This window comes from Haematobia irritans, chromosome 3, assembly GCF_050003625.1.
Source record: "Haematobia irritans isolate KBUSLIRL chromosome 3, ASM5000362v1, whole genome shotgun sequence".
NCBI lineage: Eukaryota > Metazoa > Arthropoda > Insecta > Diptera > Muscidae > Haematobia > Haematobia irritans.
Window position 1 is genome coordinate 62,143,844 of NC_134399.1, and position 25,355 is coordinate 62,169,198.

Sequence of the window (25,355 nt, forward strand, 5' to 3'; positions counted from 1 at the left end):
ACCAAAATTTTTAAAAGAATATGCACGTTTGGAAATATCTCTTTATTGCACTCTCCAAGTGCTTCCATCGCTGAATTAGGCAGGTTCTTTTCGCAGGTTTTGCGCCATTTCATTTACACATGTGTGTTTGGCTGTTTCGTTGTTGTTGCTATGGCCAAACAAAGCGAGTCATGTTCACAAAAAGAACAACAAACACACATAAAAAGCAGAAATACATTTTCCAAAAATGAAATTTGTGGTGCGAGAACAAAAACAATTTGTTTTTTCGACCGTCGTTTGACGGGCTTTTCAACTAGTATTCTAGGATTTGTGCAAGTTTTATAGGTAAGCGTTTTCAAAATAATACCTTCAGCTTTCCTTCAACATCTTCGATAAGATTTTTCTATGCAGCTAAAATATATATATTTATTTATATACAAATATTCATTCATTTCGGGGGGGGGGGGGGTTTGATCCCCCTCATCCCCCCCCCTGAATACGGCCTTGGCTGGGTAGCCATACAGCATACAAAGATATTCGGTTTAAATTACTGACAGCTGACTTAAGGTCCTACGCTAAAAAAATATTAAAGATTACTCAACATAAATATTAGGACACGCTATTTATACATTACTAAGGACAAATTTCTTTAAAAAATCAAGTTTTAATTAAAAGAAGGTCTCTTATTTTTGTTTCAAAATAAATTTAAAACACAAATTTTCGAAATTTGCGCCCCTGTGTCTGCGCCCCGTATGTCTATGAACTAAAGCAAGTAAAGAAAAACACTTTTGATTTAAAGAAATCGCCTTTAATTTAACTGAAATGTTGAAACTTTAGATTTTAAATACAAAGGCTTCAAACATAGGATAAAACTTATTTCGAGTATTTATATCTTTGGTTTATAGTTTTGTTTTTTCTTTTTTTTTTTTCTAATTAAGAAAACCTTTTTTTACTTTTCTGTTATAATTTGGATTTTTAAACTTGTATTTGTTGGTACGTGAATGGTTTTATTAATATGTAGCCAAAAGAGAATGAAGATTCCATAAACCAGATTTGTATCAAAATTATGATTTGATTGATCCTAGATTTAAACAAAATTGGTCCCTAAAAAATACCCTGTTTTCAAAAAAGCCACATCTTTGGCTATTAATCAATACCAAAATCCTTAAAGGAAGGTCAAAATCTTTGGATCCAAGTAAACTTTTTGAATCCTGTTATAATGTCCATAGACTGCGGCCGAATTGTTTGTCCGTCCAGAACGTCAATTCTCTTCAAGGCAATTTCCCGATAATGTTCGGCATTTACTATTGTGACCCAACGGTCGATGAATACGATTAACAATCTGCTCAATTTGGGGTGGCTTTTCATCGGATGATCTCCAATTCGGTGACTTACCACTTTGGCTCTTGTCAGTGCAGGTTAGGATAGTCTGGAAAACACTAGCATGTCTAGTGTGCGAATTAGGTTTAGATGGGACCATACTTGCTTGGTGTCGTTGCAACCCCTCTAGCAGTTCACCCGTCGGACATTCGCCATGGTAGCCAGAGGCATACAAACATTTCAGACTGAACAAGTATATACACTGAAAAAAAGCATACTCGGTCCCAAAGATTTTGTCTTTACTTTAAAAAATTTGGTATTGATTCCGAGCCAAAGAAGCAGAGAATACAAGTAAGGATACTTTTAAGACACAATTCTCTTTTAAATTTAGGTTTTGTGTACTTGCTTCTAGGAAGCAAATTTTAATTTTTCGCTTTCTCAGCTTTTTTTCTTCATATGGTATCAAAGATCTTTAAAAACGAGTTAACGGCAACTTTATTTTCCAAATTAGGACTCGACTTCCAGTAGAAATTATGCTATGCTTGAACTAAAAAACTCCTTTAAAATAAAGTTTTGAAAAACATGTCCTATATTTGAACCATTTTTTGCTTTGTAGTCAAGATGCAAAAAGACAACAAATTTAAAGAATTTTTCTGAATTATTAAAGTCAAGTTGACCGTAGCCTATAAATTTTTTCTTTCATGTTAAGATACACATTTTTAAGTCAAATCACTTAATTATAAGGACAATATGACTTCATTTAAAAGTTTATCGACTTTTGGACAAGGAAAATAACTCTATTTTAGAGAAATGCGTCTTCTATGCTAAGCAAAATTTGTATTCGTATTTTAAAGACATGAAATCTTTGACCTCACGACAATATATTTTTCAGTGTACGGCCGTAAGTTCGGCCAGGCCGAATCTTATGTACCCTCCACCATGGATTGCGTAGAAACTTCTACGAAAGACTGTCATCCACAAATTTCAACTCACTCGGATGAAATTTGCTCCTCCAAGAGGCTCCAAAACCAAATCTTGGGATCGGTTTATATGGGGGCTATAAATGATTATGGACTGATATGGACCACTTTTGGCATGGTTGTTAAATATCATATACTACCACCACGTATCAAATTTCCACCAGATCGGATGAATTTTGCTTCTCCAAAAGGCACCGGAGGTCAAATCTGGCGATCGGTTTATATGGGAGCTATATATAATTATGGACTGATAGGAACCAATTCCTGCATGGTTGTTGGATACCATATACTAATATCACGTACCAAATTTCAACCGAATGGGAAGAATTTTGCTCTTCTGGAGGTCAAATCTGGCGATCGGTTTATATGGGGGCTATATATAATTATGGACCGATATGGACCAATTTTTGCATGGTTGTCAGAGACCATATACTTACATCATGTACCAAATTTCAGCCAGATCGGATTAAAGATGCTACTCTTATAGGCTCCGCAAGCCAAATCTGGGGGTCCGTTTATATGGGGGCTATACGTAAAAGTGGACCGATATGGCCCATTTGCAATACCATCCGACCTACATCAATATCAACTACTTGTGCCAAATTGCAAGTCGATAGCTTGTTTCGTTCGGAAGTTAGCGTGATTTCAACAGACGGACGGACATGCTTAGATCGACTCAGAATTTCACCACGACCCAGAATATATATATTTTTTTTTGGGGTCTTAGAGCTATATTTCGATGTGTTACAAACGGAATGACAAAGTTAATATACCCCCCATCCTATGGTGGAGGGTATAAAAATCCATTTATCCAAAACCAACTAAATTAATGTACAATTAATTGTTATTCGAACTTTTATGGACAAAGGAGATTAAGGAACTTGACCAATAAAGACAAAGAAAACGCCAGATACAAATTTGTACACGCCTGACTGTACATGTTTCAGTTCGGGCGAGTGAACTTTTCCACAGTCTTTAGTACAGATCTGGCTTTTCTAAATTTCGTATACAATTTATTCTTCTTATTCTTTAGCTTTGAAAGGTTTCTAGTACTCCAAGGAGGACCGGAAGTACGATCAACTGTAAATCTAGGAACTGATTTTCGTTTATCGAATTTGAAATTAATACGTTACTCCAATTTATTTCTGAGTTTAGAAAAGTTTGCCTTTGCGAAGCAATATTCTTTCCAAGTTACCCTAATTGAGAAAAATTATGCCTTGAAATGTTGTGAACAAAAATAATAAAACAATAATTAAATTACATTTTGCATTAAGAATTTTTTTAATTGATGTGGTGTCAATTTTTACATTTTACAGTATTTAACAAATTACCGGCTATTTTATTTTTACACTAAAATTCTCCATTGATGATTATCGTTTGAGCTTACGAAATTTTTTGTCTTTTTTTATTATTGTACCATGAAAAGGGTTATGATTCTCAGGCAAAATCAAAGAATCAATATATACGAACACATCCCAGCAACGAAGAAGAAAGGGAGGCTTTTCTCTGAAACAATCAAACGATATCAAGAAGAAAAGTATCAAAAATCTATGTTCTAATTAAGCAAATGTTCGCAATTGAGAGCACCATGTTTTTGTACAGAATAATTTATAGCAACAATTTGCCAAAATCAACAAAACTAAAAACAAAAATCAGCGATCATTTTCTGTGAAATGCACTGAAAACAAACTTCTTCTTTGTAGATCCCATCCCAATCATCATGATCTTTTCTAAAACACAAAACAAAAGTATCATCTAACTCAATTCGAAATAGCAATCACATTTTCTTCATCCACTAGAATACACCCGCATTTGAACAACTTATGTTTGTCTGAGAATCATAAACACGCTGTGTTGAAATTGTCCTAGAGTATTTTTGTTTAGTAGCTAGACTGTACGTCATGTACGAAGCAGTTCTCCAGTAATTCAAAAAAGAAGCAGTGCTTGGATACTGGATGGACGAGAGAAAAAGAGATTATTCTTGGCTTTTGTAAAAAAAAAAAATAATCTGAAATCTTTTTCATTTCACCATAGGCAACTCGTAATTCTAGTGCTCTTAGTCTACCAACCGATATACAGTTGAGAGCTAGTTCTATGCCACCTTCACCATGCACCAATGACATTCGATCACCGCACAGCACCCCATCCAATCATGGCAGTGATTCATTCTCCAGTTCCGATTTGGCTCTTACCGATTTCGGCTTACGGTCCATACAAACCAGTGGCAGTGAAATGGGTAGCACAAACAATCATCAGTTGAGTGGCCTCACCATGGGCCTACCACCCCGAAGCCGCATTGGTTCTCCAGCAAGACCCAAAGTATCAAGTGCCGACTCGATATTGGCCATGTTCCGTAATTTTGCAGCGGCCAATAATGCTTCAAATGCAACAACTGGCACAATACCCTCGACAACAGCTTCGGTATTTGTTTCACCCTCTACCACGCCCACTGTCTCAAGTCCCCAAGATGATGCGCCGGGTGATGATGAATCATCAACATCGTCGATGCACACACCCGTTAGTTTCTCCAGTGGCCCACCAGATTCGCCAGTGTTCTATCGTCAGACCACTATCGAAGTGCCTGTTCTAGATGTTCTCAATGCGCACAAGAGCTCATCGCCATCAGCGTCGACATCGTCAACATCGAGTAATCTGTTGCACCCACCGACAATATTGCTTGAGATACCAAGCAGTGGCATCAATAACAAGTGCCTCTCGCCCATACGCGAAATGCCCACGCCCATACCATCGCCCGCTTTAACACCCATTATGCAGCGAGGGCATCGCTCGAATAGTCCAATATTCCAAGAGGATCCATTGTCTGGTGGTGATTTTACTGACGACGATGAGAAAAGCGATGGTAGTGATACACATTTATCGGTAAGTTTTACCAAGTTTGTATTTATACTGCAAGCAGTGTTGAATGGATATGAAATGTATGCAGTATGTTGAAATTGTTACCATTACGATTTGGGAATTAAAGTTCCATTCATACATATACAGTGAGCAGCAAATGTCATAGTAGCATTGGTACTATGACTACCATCACTTTTGCTATTCACTGTTTGTGTTATTTTGTCACTTGTATGTTAGACATTAGATCATCACAAAATATATTCGTTTTTCATTCTTATCACTCGGACCTAGAGAATTTTCAAACAATAACCTTATCCCAATTCCTACTTTAAATTTTGGAGAGGACAATAGATAGATCTCTTATAATAAGTATTGACAAAAAACACTATGCTTATTCCGAGGGCGGATCTAATAACACTGCCTGGACTGACGTAGTTGGCTTTTTTGAAGGATTACTATTTGTCGATGACAATAGCCTAAAATCGAGTTCAAAATTTTAAGCATTGGCAACTTCATCTAAAGCGGACCTTAGACGGTCGGATAAACACTACGACAGAGGTTCGCCTATTTGTTGTGTGTTCGTTCAAGTTTTACCCTCACACTGCACGAACAATTATGATAACAACATGAAGAAATAAGAAGAAGCATAAACACAAACAATGAAGATGGACGAAAAGTTAGGTTTGAAGCCATTTTTTCAGTAAAAATGGAAGAAACAATAAAAATTCCAAGCTGAATTAGCGATCCCTCATTAATTTCATTGCAGAAATGCTTGTTTTAATTATGAAAATAAATTTGTTTTTGTTAATGTTTGGCGAACATCCCCTTACACGTGAAGATTTGTGCCTCCCAACCGGAAAAAATCAAAGTTGTTTTGATTTTATGCCAACACGTCCCCGCAACACGCGAACATGGCCTTATACTAGCGGATTTGTCGCCCCAACGTGTTGTGTCGTAGGGTTTATCCGACCGTATAAGGTGCCCTTAAGCATAAGCGTAGGAAGGCCTCTGGGGAGGGGGCTTAGACCCCCCCAGAAAAATGTTAGCCCCCCCCAGAATTTGAAACTCTATTTATGATTTTCCATTTCTCAATAAATGTCAATAGTTTTTTTTTTTTAATTTTTATAAAAATTAAACAAGTATATACAATCGCACAAAGTTCCGCTAAATACTTTCATGAACAATCGAATTACTTGGGTTGTGGTAGCAGTTGCCAATGGTAATGTTTGAAGTCAGATATTTATGAAATAAAGCTGTGGTTGAACTTATGATTGATTTAGTTTAGTCAATTAAAAAATAGTAATTGATATTAAAACTCTTCTTTCATAAATTAATATCTTAATAATGCTGCGAAAAAGCGTCGCCAAAAAAGTAGTGAAAATGTTCTTTTTGGGTCTAGAAGTGGTGCAAAATTGGCGGCCGTTTCAACAGCCGTTGTAATGAATTTGCATCACTTCTTAAGGTGAGATCCGAATTCAGTGTTTTGAATGTGAATTAAAAAATTTTGATATTTTCCCAAAAAAATAATTTTTATATTTTTTTATGATTTTTAATGCATTCTGACGCTTGTTTGAAACGTTTTTCCTCGAATAATTTCCTAAATTATCGATTTTTCTATAATGGATTTATCGGTTTTGTGGCGAAATTTGAATAATTTGTACCAATTTATTTATTCTTACTCTTTTTTTTTAACTATTTGAAAAAAAGAAACAAAAAATTACACATTAAAATATGAAAAAAAATGAAGTAAAAAACTTCCTGTGTAGTTAAAATAATTGAGGACATTTTTGGAAGTACTTTTAAAGTTGTGCCTTTAGAACAACTCACAATTTTTTTGCTGGGAAAAGTGTGGAACTACTTTTAGCTGCTTTATTATAAATTAATTGTCGAGTTATTTTGATGTCAAATTTTTTATTCAATTTTATGAAATAAAACATTAATTGAACCTATAAGTTCAGTCTATAAATTTTTAGCTAGGGGGGCTATAGCCCCCCCTAGGAAAATTGTCTAGCTACGCTAATGCCCTTAAGCCTAAATGGCGATCATCGAATGGAAAGCCAGATAAAAGCCAAAAGTACCAGCTCAGGTGAAGACCTATAGCATCTACAATTGGAATAATAATAAAAAGAAGAGTGTAGTTGCTCCAAGGACGAAAATATACCAGTCACTGTAGTTGACATAGAATTCTATTTCTATTAGGTTGTGGTCGAGGAGACTTGGCAATCTTAAAGCCATCACGTCGAAAATATCCACGAACTTCTATGCCTTCCAACCCTCTTACTTCTCAGCAGTGTTTTATGTTCCTGGCGCTCATTCCGCCAATTTATTCATTCTCTCTTATTAGGTTATAACCCAGCAAAAATGGAGCACTATTTCAGCAGGAGGCAGTACCAACTGCTTACAAAACAACGGAATCAGCGCTGATTTTTGTTGGCGATGTCCCGATTTAGAACAGCTTCTACATAGCGCTGATATTATTGCTCATTTTAATAGAAATATTGCTCAGAAGTGATATATTATCTAGAGTATAGCATTGTTGGCGTGAAGGAAAACAGTACTAGCTTTCATGCATCGATACTGCATGAATTGGTTGCAATAACGTAAACGAATGATCATAAACTAGTTTGATTACTCGTTTACATTATTGCCACCGATTCATGCAGTGTGAATGCACTGCCTACTTTATTGTATACCAACAAGCGCAACTAAACTCTTACTGCTGAAGTATTTTTTGCTGGGAAACCACGCGATGCGATCAACAAGTGTTCGCAAAATCTCTTCCTCACTGTTCGTTAGCGTACCATTTCGTCTTATATAGGCCCTGGTCTATCTCAATATATACCAGGGTTGGTAGAGTAAATGCTGTTGTACTTTTTTGACTTTTTTATTTCAGTGTGAAAACTAGCCCCGCGACACATTTGGTACCTTTTCAACCTACTTTAAATTCATAAATTAAATTGAAACTCTTTTCTCAAATCAAACAGAAAAATATATTTTTGAAGACGAGAATGATTGTCTATGCAGAGAATATAAAATAATATATAAGTCTGATTCTGCTAGATTTTAGCATTATAAACTGAGTCGGTCTTGTCTTGAATGTCCAAAGTCCACTTTAATTGCCGTTTTCAAGATATTGAGCAATTTATGAATTACAAGTTTATTTCACAAAGACCTTCGCCAGAATGAAAAAAATACTTTCTGTCTTAAAGAAGTACTTTTTCGAAGCTGATTCAGTATAATTTTAAGTATGCTATTAATCATCCCTCATATATATTGACATCCATGGGCTTCTTGTTGGGTTAGATTGAAAAGAGTGCCCAGGTGTATGTACACATGAGTTTATTATTCAACTTGTTTTTCGGTTAATTCTAAATACATACATCAACTTCCAGTGCTGATTTCGCCACTGATAGTATCTCAATTCCAGGTATCAGGTCAAATATCTCTTATACACCTGCTATCTTGGTAAAGTTCCTTAGTCTTTTTATAGGTTAGGTCACCCTATTGCTCTATGTTTCTTCCATTTATCCAAACTAAGTAGCGGTGATAGTACACCTGAAATTCGGTACTCGATAGGAGTACATCGTACCATACAATATGTTAGATTAGGTGACAGCCCGATATTTCAGGCTCAATTAGACTACACAGTTGGTGTTCGGTCGAAGCAAGGGTCAAACCTACGACCATTGCACCACGGTATCTTCAATACCATATCATAACTTGATTAGTTTCAATATAAATCGATCTCAAGATTTGTTGTAGTATCGTCCCGTAAATTTGAAATTCTCTTGTAAATTGTAAATTTAACTAGCCGATATGAGAACCAAGTCGTTTTTGCCAGCGCCCACTGTGCAATGTCTGCTCTATGTGCACTATATTTTAAATTTTGACAAAGTAATTATAGGTTTGTCATAAATCGATATTTCTGGAATGCTTTCGCACATGATCACTTCTGATACCAAAAAATGTAGATCAAGCATTGCACAGTGGGCCAACGTGCACTTTATTTCCAATTCTGACAAAATGTTGATAAAAAATCATATTTCTGGAATGCTTTCGAGAATAGTAACCACTTGCCGTCTTGCATACAGACGGTTACGGGTTCCATCCCAGTTTTGTTCAAACACCAACAATTTTTTCAGTGTTTATCTCCTCTGTATAATGCTTGTGACATTTCGATGCCCTCATTCCAGAGTACGCTAAGGCGACTTAGCATGTTTTGATGGAGTTTGCTGTTTCTTATTCGGATTGATGTGAATTACATCCTGTCAAAAGTTCGAATTTATTGGACACTTCTATCAAAAGTTATGGTTAATATTGTACTTGGCCTGTGACTAAAGTTTTAAAAAATGTCCAATCAAAAAAGGACAAAACGCTTTGTTCGGTCTAAAGTGGTCTAATTCATTTTTAGCCATGTTCTATTATCACTATTATGAGTTCGTACACACTAAAAAAATACCAAAATTAATATGATTGTAAGACCGAAAATAAGAGAATTTCTATTTTATACGGTTTTTGATAAATTCAACAAAAAAAAAACGTTGAACCTATTTCCTGTAAAATTCACTTTTTAGACTTAGCGTATTTTGGAATGAAGACATCGATTTGTAAGTGATTTGGTTAGGATTGGTCTAAACATAGAATTGGACAGTACTCATTGACAAGAGAGAAATTCACCATTTGGGATATCACAATGCTGAGAACAGTTAAGTGACCCTGATATGATCTAACCTAACTCCAATGAAATTTCTACCGATGAACATAAAAGCCCCCACTTCCCTATGATAATAATGTGTAATAGTCTTGAAATTCATAACATAAATATATTAGCATCCAATCATCAATATTTTTGTTTTTTTATTAAAAATGCATGCCTTTTTGTTTTTATAAAAGAATTCTTTGTTTATTCAAATATTTTCCCAGGTCGATTCTGATGGCGGTATTGTCATAGAATTTGGCAAAAAACGTGAATATCGAAAATGGTTCAGTTGAAAGGCAAATGCAAAATTTTTATTTAAAACAAAACAAATCCTGGCTTAACGTTAATAGTTTAACTAGTGCTATAATCGCCAAATGCTAGTCCAAATATTCTAGAAAAATGCTTTACAGTGGTAAAAGTATAAAATTAAAGGGATTTGTCATTAAATTGGTCCATCAAAGAAATTTCGTAAATATAATGTAATTGTTCGTTATTGTAATGAATTTTCATTCACAATACGAAACATTTCATTAACTTTATGATATAGTTCCTAACATGCAGGGATGTACACAACATTCAGGTTCAGAGGGGCCCAAGGGGAAATGTACTCTTGACTCTGCTTTGCCAAGACACTTTTCCATAGGGAGCAAAGGTCCCAGGTCCTCCTTCCCCTCCTCTTCGTATATCCCTTTTAACATGTATTAATGAAAACCTTAGGTGGCCCAATTTGAATGACAGTTTCTATGTGTGTGTGTGTGTTTACATAAACTTTTTCGCTACACCTAAAGAAGTAGTTTTTCCTATTGTTTACTAAAGCCTCTTAGATACACCAATACTCTAGGTGCATAACACCAATAAACCTTCTTGCAAATGATTTTAACCAATTTTTATTTTTACTCTTCTCCATTGCCATTCATTAGGAAAAACTGCTGTTCAGCCTGCAAAGGGAGAAATCGTCACGACTCATTGATTCGGATGTGGAAACAGCACCAACCGATACCACTACCACATCAATGGCAGAGCTTAATAAGCCATCCACGACGGTTAGCGCAACTGGTCTGGGTCTCTATCATAAATTACCAATGCTAAGTATAACACCGGCACCAACTGCTGTCACAGCGGCACCTATGCATCAGCAGTTACCCATACCGGCCATTACCATCGATGTTGAACCACCAACACCGGAAGAGAAACAACCCCGCCCACGTGATCTCATCATACCCACATTGACGGTGGAGCAGCCGAGTCCAACGAAAAATCGTCATCCCATGATTATATTTCCAGGATCACCGCCACCACAACGAGCCAGCATAGGTGAAACCAGTTTTATGTTTCCAAATAAGCAACAACAAAAAAGGTATACAAGTAGAGAGACACAATATCTCCTCCAACAGATCCACCAACCGTTGTCGTTGTTCGTTCAATGTTAACCACTCTAGTTCTGTTTCTGTTTCGTTCTGTAAGCTGCTCCAACGTGCTAGTGGCCTGCCTGTGTTCTTTGGCCCATAGATTTTTGGATAAAGCTGATATATAAAAAAAAAGTTATCAAATTTTTATTTTTTATTGATTTGTTTTTTTTTTTTTTTTTTATTGGTAACGCCGAGGGAAACTCTCCCGCGATATTTTCTGAAATGTCTGCATAAAGACTACTTAAAGCCAGGCGTTATTTTTAATTTGCAAACAATGAAGTTGATAAGATCCATAAAAGCCGCCGTGACACAACCCTGTGCACAAAGAACATGTCCGAACACCAAATAGTTTTCAGCTACGGTTATTATCCTCTCCGTAATACTAGTTAAAATTCTGGGCGTTTCAAAGCTTCTATAAATGAGAACGTTGTGTCATACGCAATGTGATCAGTAGGCATTCTCCAAATCCCGCCAGAGGTTTAACTGTGACATTTGTTTGTAAGCTCTTTCACGTCACGCTATTCAGAAAACAAAGTGTCCAAGCTCCAATATCAGACATTCTGTCGCTAAAGAAGGGGTAGATGTCAATAACCCAGCAAAAAAAGAGCTTCCACAAAAGTTGTTTGGATCGCCAATTTGTGATCCGGAAGTACTTCACACTTGGATCATCTCCAATGAATTTTGCATGGGCTTGTCATAGGACGGAAGTACTCCATTTTTGGATCCTTTGCATTGCTGTAGAAGTTGTGCCTTGGAAGTTCATTTGCATGAAGAAATTTAAAAAATTGAAAACAAACATATCCCAGCAAAAAAAATTGGAAGTTCTTCCAAAGGCACAACTTTAAAAGCACTTCCAGAAGATGCACTCCCATTGATGTTCTTTATATTAACTACCCATGAAGTTTTTTTAATTCAATTTTTTATAACTTGATTTGTTCACACTTTTAATGGGTAATTTTAACTCTTTTTGTTTCAAATTGGTTAAAAGAAGAGTAAGAATTTATAAAATGGGACAAATCATTTAAATTTTGTCGAAAAAAATGCTAAATTCAATCTGAAAAAATTGTGAATTTTTGAAAATATTTGGTCCTTTTAATAAAAAAAAAATCCTTTTTACGATTTTTGATTACTTGTTAACTTTATTCTCCAATATTTCGACTAACATCGTTAGTCTTCGACGGGGATATTAAAGTATTTTTAGGAAATAATTAAAAAATTGTAGAGAGTGATTACGTCTGTTTTTTAGAAAATTTTATTGCCAACTGAAAAACAGACGTAATCACTCTCTACAATTTTTTGATTATTTCCTAAAAATACTTTAATATCCCCGTCGAAGACTAACGATGTTAGTCGAAATATTGGAGAATAAAGTTAACAAGTAATCAAATATCGTAAAAAGGATTTTTTATTAAAAGGACCTCAAACCGAAATAATAATAAAATAAATTAGAACAACAGGTCAACAAAACGAAGGACATAGTTATAAAAATTATTTATTTGACAAAATATCACAGATTTGTTTTAATTTACATCCAAGACATTGAATTCGGATCACACCTAAAGAAGTGGTGCAAATTCAGTGCAACGGCTGTTGAAATGGAGGACTTCCGTCCTATGACAAGCCCATATTAAATTCATCGCTTCTGCGTCAATTATGCACCACTTCCGGATCCAAAAAGAACATTTGCAATACTTTTTTGGCGACGCTTTTTTTGCTGGGATGTTTTCCAATTTCACTTTTTATTTTTATCAGTATTTTTTGTTACACGTTTATTTTCTTATTATCTAATTTTTACTAATTGAAAAACTTCTTCGCTTCCACCGGGGGTTGAATCTGGGTCTGTTGGCATCAAACAGAACGCCTTAGAACTCACTCAGCCACAAACGCCATTGAACACGATGCGTCGCAACGTCTATTCAAATGTTTGTGATATGAACCTAATATGACATTCTAACTACTTTCTGAGATTTTTTTATTAGTATGAATGGAAAAATAAAGAACGCTTGTTCAAATCTCACTAGCGGCATTTTTTTTATTAAATATTTTTGTAAAAAAAATATTTTTTTATGGTATACATATATCAAAAGAACTTCCTTGGAAGCGAAAAAGTTTCTTTTGATTTTCTATTCTTTTTTGCGAAATTCAATTGTCCAAAACTTTAAACGGCCTAAGTCCGTACTTTGTAAGACTTGTCCAAAAGGAATGCATTGGAAGTGGAATTAGATCGATAGGGTATCCCGGGATCCGCTTTATAAGAAATGTTTATTGACTTGTCCAAAAGGACTGAAGGGAAAAAATGATGGGAATTCCGGGATGCGCTTTGTTTTTGCTGGGAATTTTAATAATAATTACTCCAGTACACGCAGAGAAGGAATACTATCACCTCAAAAATGTTTCCAGAGCCTAATGTTATCTTTGGACCGGGAAAATGGAACATGTTTGTCGCAAGAATAATGTTTTCTAGCCAAAGATAAAATAAATAATTTGCCAGAAAATAAGATGGTTACGATAAACATGTTTCATGTTCCATGTTCAACGTACACTAATATTGGAACATGATTGAGATCTCTATCCCTCGCTAAGTGAAGGCATATGATCCCTTCTCTTGGGAAGGGATAGCTTCTTGGGATTCGCCGAGTTCCTAATCTGCCTGCAATTCCTTTGACCCCGATTCCAGGACTTCCCTTGGGGCAGCTACTGGTCACCTTGTTTACCCTTTCGCTCCGATTCCTCACCTACCGACAGGACATCTATGTCTCTATTTGCCGACTCCTCGGGAAGGTTAACGCCTTCTCCACTCTACATTTACCTCTATGGAAAGGGATTTCCTTTTTATAGTCGAGTCGGAGCTCGGCATTGTTATGAAACCACTAGTAGCTTAGAAACACCCTGAAATGTCACCAGCATTACAGAGGGGGAAGGTAAGATCGGCAATTCCAATATATTTCCCATCCGTTGTCCGTTAATCGTTTGTGCTACGTACAATGTATTCCGCCGGCTTGTTTTGACTGAAACTTCCGTAAACAATATCGTTAAAGTAGAGGTAGATCTAAAGAAGCTATCCTCCTTCAATTCCCTTAACCCCGATTCCAGGTCTTCTTGGTCACCTTGTTTTCCCTCTGGTCCCGATCCCTCACCTTCCTACAGAACATCTATACCTCTCTTTGTTGACTCCTCGGGAGGTTATCGCCTTGCTTTTCACATCTTATAAAAGATAACTATGATCACAAAAATTTTCATACAGCCAGATTTTCTCCGGGTGATCATGGGAAATAGGTGGTAAACTTCTTTTTTATTAGCAATGAATGTTTAGCTCAATGACAAGGGACCTCCTTTTTATAGCTGAGTCGGAGCGGAGTTTTACAATGCGGTGAAACCTCTTAGAGGAAATATTACGTGCATTACGTGGGATAATTAAAGTCGTAACTGGAATTGGAGGTATGATCCCTTGTATGAAGGAGGGCAAGAGTACCCATTGTACCACGGTGGCTCCTTAAGGAGATCAGACACGGCAAAAAAAAAGGTTTCCACTTTCCTCCCTTCTGTGAAAAACCTCCGATCGTTATTATTCCCTCCCACATCACCGTAATGAAAGGAGGGATATCCACCTTCCTCTCCAATGTAAACCCTCGCTAGCTTCAATATAAGGTCGACAATTCCAATCTATTTCCCATTCGTGGTTCCGTGGTTCGTTTTTGCCAAATATAATGTGTCATATCGGCTGGGGATACAGTGAACAGAGCGCCGGTTGCCATGACCGTTGTGTTAGATCTGAATAACTTGAACCATACTTCCTCCAGTAGGATAGCTTCGGATTCGGGATTTGCCGTGTTTCTTACCTTTGTGCTTTTCCCTTGACCCCGATCCAAGCCTTCCTCCTGGATTTTTCCCATTGGTCCCAGTTCCTCCTGGGCATCCATGCCATTTTTTTGGCTGCACGGGAAGGTTATCGCTTTGTTTTCTCATTTTAAAAATATGCCTCTGAATTCTACTCTGTTAGTCAATGTCAAGGGACCTCCTACATGTAGTCGAGTCGGAGCAGCGTTTCTACTACTAGTACGAGCTTTGAAACACTCAGAAATGTCACCAGCATTCCTGAAAGGGAATAACCCACCGCTGAAAAACGTTTTGAAGTTTGGTTGTAACTGGTAATGAACTCATGACCTTTTGCATTCAAGGCAACTACGCTAACCATTGCTCCCTTTGGAGACCTACTCCAGGCGCAACAACAGACACGTTTCCACTTTCCTCCTTTCTGAGGAAAACCTTTGATTTCTTCGCGCCCAGTCCTCTATTATTCGCGTCCATTCCTCTATTATATCCCTCTTCCTCCCTAGCTTCAATGTAATGTTTATCAGTTTGGTTTGAACGTTTGGTTCTTATATCGAAAAAAATATTCCTAGTGGAGAGTTCCTTCTTTATTTTAATTTTCTATTGATTTCGAATATCGTTTACTAACATAAAGAGTGAGGTCTTTATTTTCTTCATTTACTTTTCCAGTATTCTTGTTGGATTACTAATCTTCATAAGCTAAATAGTATGGCTTTGGTTGGTAAAAAGTTTGATGCGCTTCAAGTTTGTAAAATTGTCTTATGTTGGTATAAATAACAAAACAGCCTGTCATAAATTTTCCATTGAATACAATTCATTTAAAATAAGACTCCCAAAAAACACGATTTGAGCAAAATTTACAAAAAAAAATATATATGGAAAATTCTATATTGTCTCTCTCACTCACACAGACACATACATACACAAATAATACAGATATATGGAAAATATTGAACCCTTAAGTTTAATAGCGAATAATGATTTGAATTTACTTTTTTTTTTGAGCCAATAGAGGGCGTACTTACCGAGTGCCATGTTGTGTTTTCTCTTTGTATATACATGAGATTATCTAGATGATATTATGTAAATTATGTAGAGCTAGTATTTAGATGCCAAATGATTCTAGTTTTCATATATTTTGTGTGCTTTGTCGTTGCAGGCTCTTAAAACAGTTTGAGAAACCCACTTCGTTGGATTTTCCCTTTGTTCCGCCTATGATAACGGTCACATCGAATATGAGCGAACTTGAGTCGGACACAGAGCCCTTGTCGCCGGCACCCAAAACTTTGGGGGGTGCAGGCGGTCTAATGCCGCCGAATCCGGTGGGCATGTGCTACCTAAGTCCGTTTACGATGTGCACTCGAGCGGATCGCACCATCTCGGAGAGCAATTTAAGCTCATCCGGTTACTCGAGTATGGCCAGCCCTGGCCCGAGTCGTTGCGGTTCCAGCAATCCCCTCTATCCCAATGAAATGGATGAGCCAGGAAGCGGTCATTCTGGACCAGGTCTGTCGTTACATGTGAATCTCATGAATCGTCGCAAGAGTTCTATTTTGCCTAGTTGCAAGGAGAACGTCAGTAATGGTAAGTGTACGGGAGCAGCCGGTGGTGCTAAAACGGATCGCTTACATTGCCATCGACCGCGATCAGATTCGGAAACATTTTCCGATGATATCCTCATCGAGTCAAATGATGAGGGCATTGGTACTGATCATGTCGATGAAAAATTGGATGAGACTCGTTTAAGCAGTCGACGGTTTGACATGTTTCTGGATGACGAAGTGCTCATTGAGGTCGAGGAACCTCCACCCTGTACACTGTCCTCATCAACGTCAACCTATGCCTCCAGTTGTGCCCCTCAAATGGCCCAACTACAACTGCCTTCTATTGTGATACAAATCGATGGGTGTGGTGATAAAACACTCTCGCCCGTATCCTCACGCTCTGAAAGCCCCTTGAGCGAGAGGGCGGGCATTGGTCGATTTTCGCCTCATTTCTATGGACGCAAGGATCAGTTACCATTTACCGATTCCGATGGTTTGTACGATTTCCCCTCTTCGGATGGCAAAGGTACGTCGGCGTTTTCACAACAACGTCGCAGCAGTAGTAAAAAGCGGGAACGCAAATTATCCAAATGTTCTGCCACGCAATCACCAACGAAACAACTGGACATACCATCGAAGGAGTCGTTGAATACATCATCGACACCAAGTAGTATAGGTGGTCATGTCTGCAATAAGCATTGCCATTCACATCACCATCCATGCCCTGCCGTGACGATAACCACTCGAAAGAGTCCCAAGAGACGTTTAATGAATCGTCATGCGGTTGCGAGCAGTTCATCGTCATCGGAAAGTCTGAACTCTACCAAAGAGCTGACAGTGCGACCACTACCAAGGCGTAAGTTGAAACAAGTGAAACTAAATGATTCGGTGGTTATTTCATGTTTCGTTGTATTTACAGGTCTTAATTCACCCAACCGAGAGAAGAGGCCCAGAAAGCAAGAAAGCTTAAGTGAAGACGAAGTAGCTGATGTAAGTTGAACACTCCTCTGAATTTATTTGTAGTTACATTGATTACATTGATAGACAGGATAATAGATTGAGTACGCGGTAGACATACATAAATTATTGCGGAACAGTGAGACAAAGAACGAGATCCGAACTACAAATCTCATAAGAGAGAGTTCACAAGTGACAGATCGATTTATTAAAGCTTCAGCAATCAGAGATCCTGTAACTACTTTTTTCTCGTTGAACCGAGCCGAATATTTTATTCTGTTGATCCAATCGGATTGTTACAAAAACATTAGCCGACTCATTATATTAACATTTCCAGGTCCGCCAGCAATCTAAAGATATATGGTCCTAAAATTGGCATGCGCCAATACAAAAAATGCAGGACACTCACAGATGTGGTGCTTAATTCATTTTCCTCCGCATCATGACAACTCAGACAGTAGTCATTTACGCCTTACACAAAATGCTGGACATACACAGGAGGTGTTTAATTGATTCCTTTTCCTCCGCATCATGACAGCTCATACAGTAGTCTTTATACTCACGCCAATAGTTTTTGCAAACTCGCCTATCAGGCTACGATCCATTATAGCAGATATCAGGAGTGATATCTGACGTCTTGAGAACACTAGCATATCTAGTGTGCGCTTTAAGTTTAAATGGGGTCATATTTGCTTGGTGTCGTTACAACCCTTTTTGCAAACTCGCCTATCAGACAGCGACCCATTATATCAGATATCAGGAGTGATATCTGACGTCTTGAGAACACTAGCATATCTAGTGTGCGCTTTAAGTTTAAATGGGGCCATATTTGCTTGGTGTCGTTACAACCCTTTGCCATCATAACAGCCTTCCCACGCAGTAAAAGCTTGCAGGTACTCAGAGCCATACCAACAGATTCTAGATCCGCTGGAATATGTATGGTAGTTTCTAGCCTCGCTGACTCATCCGCTTCGCAGTTCCCCGGTATGTTCCTGTGGCCAGGCACCCATATTAGGTGAATATCTCTCGTTGAGAGATTTGCGACAGCCAATGGTCGTTTTCGAATTAAGGTAAAGAGTTCAAGTGTGTTATTGCAGATCGACTGTATCTCTGATTGCTATTATGTCACCTCTCTTATTGCTAATATTTCAGCCTGAAAAACACTACAGTGATTAGGTAATTTTTTCGCTGTTCGAAGTTCCCATGTCTTTTGAATATACACCGAAACCCACTTGTCCATCCGATTTGGAGTCATCAGTGTAACAATCTATATAACATTTATTTTCCGGGGTCTTTATGCACCAAGCCTCACTGTTGGGAATTCGAGTTTCAAACTTTTTGTCGAAAAGTGGTATCGCCAAAGTATAATCCCCTACGTTAGGCACATCCGGCATTATTTTGAGGACCGAACTGTGACCTAACTTTTCACCGACCACAGCAATAGCTCGCGCAACCGCACAGCCATTGTTGCAACGGACTGGTCAAAATGCCTAAAGGCAATAGATGCATCATGACATTAAGGGAATCTGTTCCTGTCTTACTGAATGCACCTGAGATATGCAAGCACGCCATACGCTGAACTTTATCAAAACTTATCGACTGCTGAAGTGCCGGCCAACAGACCAATATAGCATTATAACTCAAACCACTGCCATGTATAGCCAATGCACAATTTTCGGTTTTAGCACGAGTACAAAGCTACTACATGGCTTTTCTCGTCCTTTTCTTCAATATTGGTCTTAAAGTTCAGCTTCCTGTCCAAAATAGCCCAAAGGGAATTTCAAGACCCCCTAAGGAGATGGGCTTAACCGTGGGAATTTTGCGTTCTTTGCAGAACAGAACACAAAATTCCCACGAGCACCCATATTAGGTGAATATTGTACTACTCAGTCATCTCTCAATCTCACGATAGGCCAGACGACGATCTTGCAATATCAGGTGCAATGGTTAACATGCCCGCCTAACATACAAAGTGTCGTTGGTTTAATCGGCTGAAAAACAAACAGTTTTTCAGCGGTAGGTTACTACCTCTTAGTAATGATGGTGACATTTCTGAGAGTTTCAAAGCTTTTCTAGGTGGTTTCACCGGAATGGGGAACACCGTTCGAACTCGGCTATAAAAGTAGATCCTGTGTCATTGAGCTAAACATGGAATCGGACAGTACTCAGTGAAAAGAGAGAAGTTCTCAACTGTGATATCACTGTAACTTTTCTCTCGTCAACCATAAAATCAGTTACAAAATTTCCAAGAAAACAACATGGTTGCGACAAACATGTTACATGTTTCCCGTCCAAAAATATCATTTTCCTCTTGAAACTTGTTTGAGGTGATCGTAACAGGTTGGCTGATAAGTCCCCGGTCTGACACATAGATGGCGTCGTATATTATTTTTATATATTATTTTTATATATTATTTTTATATAATACCAACCTTCAAATGATTTGTGTCAAAATTTGAAGTCTGTAAGTCAATTAGTTTGTGAGATAGAGCGTCTTTTGTGAAGCAACTTTTGTTATTGTGAAAAAATTTAAAAAAAGGAATTTCGTGTTTTGATAAAATACTGTTTTCTGAAGGGAACAAATACGGTGGAAGCAAAAACTTGGCTTGATAATAAGTTTCCGGACTCTGCCCTAGGGAAATTAACAATAATTGATTGGTATGCTAAATTTAAGCGTGGTGAAATGAGCACCGAGGACGGTGGACGCAGTGGACGCCCGAAAGAGGTGGTTACCGACGAAAACATCAAAAAAATCCACAAAATGATTTTGAATGACCGTAAAACGAAGTTGATCAAGATAGCAGAGGCCTTAAAGATATCAAAGGAACGTGTTGGTCATATCATTCATCAATATTTGGATATGCGGAAGCTCTGTGCAAAATGGGTGCCGCGCGAGCTCACATTTGACCAAAAACAACAACGTGTTGATGATTCTGAGCGGTGTTTGCAGGTGTTAACTCTTAATACACCCTAGTTTTTCCATCGATATGTGACAATGGATGAAACATGGCTCCATCACTACACTCCTGAGTCCAATCGACAGTCGGCTGAGTGGACAGCGACCGGTGAACCGTCTCCGAAGCGTGGAAAGACTCAAAAGTCTGCTGGCAAAGTAATGGCCTCTGTTTTTTGGGATGCGCATGGAATAATTTTTATCGATTATCTTGAGAAGGGAAAAACCATCAAACAGTGACTATTATATGGCGTTATTGGAGCGTTTGAAAGTCGAAATCACCCCATACGAAGAAAAAAGTGTTGTTCCACCAAGACAACGCACCGTGCCACAAGTCATTGAGAACGATGGCAAAAATTCATGAATTGGGCTTCGAATTGCTTTCCCACCCACCGTATTCTCCAGATATGCCCCCAGCGACTTTTTCTTGTTCTCAGACCTCAAAAGGCTGCAACGAAGAGGTGATCGCCGAAACTGAGGCCTATTTTGAGGCAAAACCGAAGGAGTACTACCAAAATGGTATCAAACAATTGGAAGGTCGTTATAATCGTTGTATCGCTCTTGAAGGGAACTATGTTGAATAATAAAAACGAATTTTGACAACAAAAAAATGTGTTTTTCTTTGTTAGACCGGGGACTTATCAGTCAACCTGTTCCTTCTATCGTATGGGTGTGGTTTCCAGAATAACAACTGATTTTGGATGAACTGCATGCAGCTCATCTTGGAATTAGTTACGACTTCGGTTAAACTCGCCATACCACCGATAAACACTGGTCCTTGACAGAATAAAATTGAATTAAGTCCAACGATGCACTATTGTTGAGTTAATCCACTTCGAAAGTTGTAAAAAATAACCGCACGAAAATGTCCACGATTTAATTCCATGTTTTGGTCGAGATATTTTTATACCCACCACCATAGAATGGTGACGGGGGTATAATAAGTTTATCATTCCGTTTGTAACACATCGAAATATCGATTTCCGACTATATAAAGTATATATATTCTTGATCAGGAAGAAATTCTAAGACGATATAACGATGTCCGTCTGTCCGTCTGTCTGTTGTAATCACGCTACAGTCTTCAATAATGAAGCAATCGTGCTGAAATTTTGCACAAAATCGTCTTTTGTCTGCAGGCAGGTCAAGTTCGAAGATGGGCTATATCGGTCCAGGTTTTGATATAGTCCCCATATAAACCGACCTCCCGATTTGGGCTTATAGAAACCGCAGTTTTTATTCAATTTACCTGAAATTAGAAATCTAGAGGTATTGTAGGACCACAAATACGTGTGGCAAAAATTGTGAGTATCGGTCCATATTTTGGTATAGCCCCCATATAGACCGATCTTCTTGGGCTTATAGAAACCGCAGTTTTTATTCAATTTATCTGAAATTGAAAATCTAGAGGTATTGTAGGACCACAAATACGTGTGCCAAAAATTGTGAGTATCGGTCCATGTTTTGCTATGGTCCCCATATAAAACGACCTCCCGATTTGGGGTCTTGGGTTTATAGAAACCGTAGTTTTTATCCAATTTGTCTGAAATTGGAAATCTAGAGGTATTTTAGGACCATAAAGAGGTGTGCCGAAAATGGTGAGTATCGGTCCATATTTTGGTATAGCCCCCATATAGACCGATTTCCCGATTTTACTTCTTGGGCTTCTAGAATCCGAAGTTTTTATCCTATTTGCCTGAAATTGGAAATCTAGAGGTATTTTGGGTGTGCCGAAAACGGTGAGTATTGGTCCATATTTTAGTATAGCCCCCATAAAAACGATCTCCCGATTTAACTCCTTGGGTTTCTAGAAACCGTAGTTTTTATCTGATTTGCCTGAAATTGTAAATATTCTGGTATTTTAGGCTCACAAAAACGTGTGTCGTATATATTACAAGAGATGTTAACGATTCCTCTAAAACTCAAACAAAAATGGTTCTTATAAATCCAGAATCTGATATAGGCCTCAAAAGTGAAATCTTTAAATTTATCTTCGTGAAGTGTCCTCAAGTCCTCAAGCCCTCCTGAAATTTCAACGGAAACCCTAATATTTGGTTCATGGTGGTGGGTATTTAAGATTGGGCCCGGCCGAATTTAGTGCTGTATATACTTGTTTTTAAATAGCTCTGGTATATCAAAACGTTCTGAGTACGTATAACATCAAAAATTCCCCGAAATATAAAAAGCTTGCTTGAAATACAGAGTGCTTGAAAGTAGCACCTCTTGTTGGAAATCCCTTTACAAAGATATTATCAATTTGCTTTTAATAGAAATTCTGCTATATCAAAAAATGTTTCCTTAATATTGTGTACATTTCATAGTATTTGATATCATATCCTATTTTTATTTGCAGTCAATCTTGAGACGTATTTCTCCAAACATTGTGAAAAAGGAGGAACCACCCAAACCCAAGTGTAAAATCAATCGTCTAAGAGCAATTGGAATTCAAATAAGGTACAATCACAACTTGCAAACCCACACGTGACATAAATATTCCTCAATTAATTAAAACTCTTTTATTTTAGATTCTTACGACGCTTGGAGAAATCCGTAAAAACTCGCGAACGTATTGCCTCACCCTCGGATAGCTGTCCTGAAGAGAATACCGATGATATGGATTCACCACAAGCCTCTTCACCTCTATTACAACCCGCCTCGCCCAGTAAGACCCGTCTGGCATTGTGTCGACAGAAACGTCTTCCCAGTGGGACATATGGTATAACAGCAGCCGAAATGAATTCCAGCAATTGGAAGGGCATGGATCGTAGTCTGATTGGAGATGATGTAATCAGTGATTAAGAATGGACTCGTGACATCAAGCGTTTATTCTCTAGATCATAGAGTTGGTGCAATATATATATTTATAAGAGTTAAGTAAGTCTTAGGTTAATTTTTTTTTCAAATTTATTGTAAATTGTAAATAGAATTAGCGCAAGAAAATAGCAAATAGTTATAAACTGAAAACATAAAAATTGTGAATAAATTCCCTCGGAAAAATTCACCTCACCTATATAGAAAATCCTTGTGCATAAGATTATAGCATATATATATGAAGCGATATATGTGTGTACGTGAATGTGTATGTGTGCGTAAAGTTCGATACAGCGATACCTATACCTACGACATGGAATTGATTTTTTCTCATCGTATTTTTTTCTAAAACTTTGCCTACAACAATAACCTCCTAAGGAAAACCCCAAATTGCTTTCGATAGCAACAAACAACTGATGGCACCTTCAAATCTAGATGTTGCATATTGTGGTATTAGTCTTAAGTAAATGACACCTACATTTAATTGGCAATATAGATATACAATAATTAACAGTTCTACACTGACATGCAAAACCATAACTAGATACCGTAGATGTAATAGAATCTAGAAAATTTAATTAATTTCTCCCGAAAAAAAAATAAATGTAATTTAATAGATTTAATAACAGTAAGTTTAGCAACTATCCAAATGGAATCTAACCGCATCGATCTATTTAAGTAAATGTGATTTCTTGAGCCTCATAAGGAGGAAAATTTCGTACGTGATATATCGGTCGATAATCATATATAGCCCACATATATGCCGATCCGTTTTGGTCTAGAGCTTTCTGGAAGAGTAAATTTACCGACACGGTTAAAATTTGATGTACGATTTCAGTCTAACTACCATGCAAAAATTGGTCCATATCACTTCATAATTACACGGTGACTGCTATTTAATGCAACAAAGTAAAGCGCTATATTTTTTCATTTTTACGAGGGTTGCCTTTTATACATAAGGATTAGAGAACAAAATCAAATATTAATCACCATTTTTGCATGGCTTTGAACCAATTGTCGAAGCACTTTTACCACTCTGATTGAGGTATCTCCAAAACATGCATTCTGAATGCATCAACCGCTTCTTCAGTTGTCGAACTTTCGACTGCTGTTTACTTTTGGGCTCATATGTACGTTTAAATCGACGATTCATAACCTATCACGATATCATAGAAGTGTTTCCAAGCACTGCGTCGTATTTGTGGAGCATTTCTTTTGACCACACAACAAGGTCAAACATTCATGCAATATTGAATATTTCAGCAGGTATTACCAGCAAGTATTACTTTTGAAAATACCTCAGGGACATGGGATAGAAATACAGAGATTGTAGTGGTCATTATGTCCCCATCAAAAACTACGTTTTTGCTTGAGCATAATAATCTTCGAGGTAAGTGTATGTGCTAGGGATCTATAGTACAAACCAATAATCGATTTTTCGACTTTTCGATTATTGGCTTTTAATCAAAAATCGATTTTCGATTATTTTTACCATTCAAAATTCGAATATTAGATTTTTCGTAATCGAATTTCATAGAAATAATGATTATACAAAATATTCGATTTTATGAAATCTACTTTGTTTTTGCGAGTTGGAGAGAAATGCAAAAATTAGTGTTCCAGTCAAACATGTTAATTTTTTTTTAATTTGTTTAATATATTTTAAAATCTTAAGTATAAAATTTTTAACATGTACGAATCATTTATCATTATTTCCCCAAATAAATTCAAGGAAATTGAAAATACAAAGGATTCATTTAAACCAATTTGATATTTAACTTAATCAAATCAATATTTTTATTCTTATTGGTAATAGAAATCTATAAATAAAAATTAAGAAATATCTTGGCATTTTTCAATTAAATTGAAACCAATGAATATGAAAACAGAAAACACTAAAATCGAGTTTTGATAGTCTAAATTAAAAATTAGATGAAAATCTAAAATCGATTTTGTGATTATTTTTAGGTTAATAATCGATTTCGATTTTTTTTAGAATTTCATGCCAAAATTCGA

The 25,355-nt window shown here is 37.2% G+C and overlaps 1 protein-coding gene across 1 annotated transcript in view; it reads left to right on the forward strand.

Annotated features, from left to right (window-relative positions):
* The window catches only part of LOC142232130 (uncharacterized), an 825,742-nt gene extending 800,822 nt beyond the window's left edge, over window positions 1-24,920 (forward strand). Inside the window, exons 25-30 of the mRNA XM_075302843.1 lie at window positions 4,314-5,159; window positions 10,755-11,191; window positions 16,234-17,474; window positions 17,538-17,608; window positions 22,882-22,982; window positions 23,054-24,920. Coding sequence (XP_075158958.1) covers window positions 4,314-5,159; window positions 10,755-11,191; window positions 16,234-17,474; window positions 17,538-17,608; window positions 22,882-22,982; window positions 23,054-23,327 — 2,970 coding nt within the window. The 3' untranslated portion in view covers window positions 23,328-24,920. The remainder of the gene's footprint in view (window positions 1-4,313; window positions 5,160-10,754; window positions 11,192-16,233; window positions 17,475-17,537; window positions 17,609-22,881; window positions 22,983-23,053) is intronic.
* Window positions 24,921-25,355: the final 435 nt, after the last annotated feature.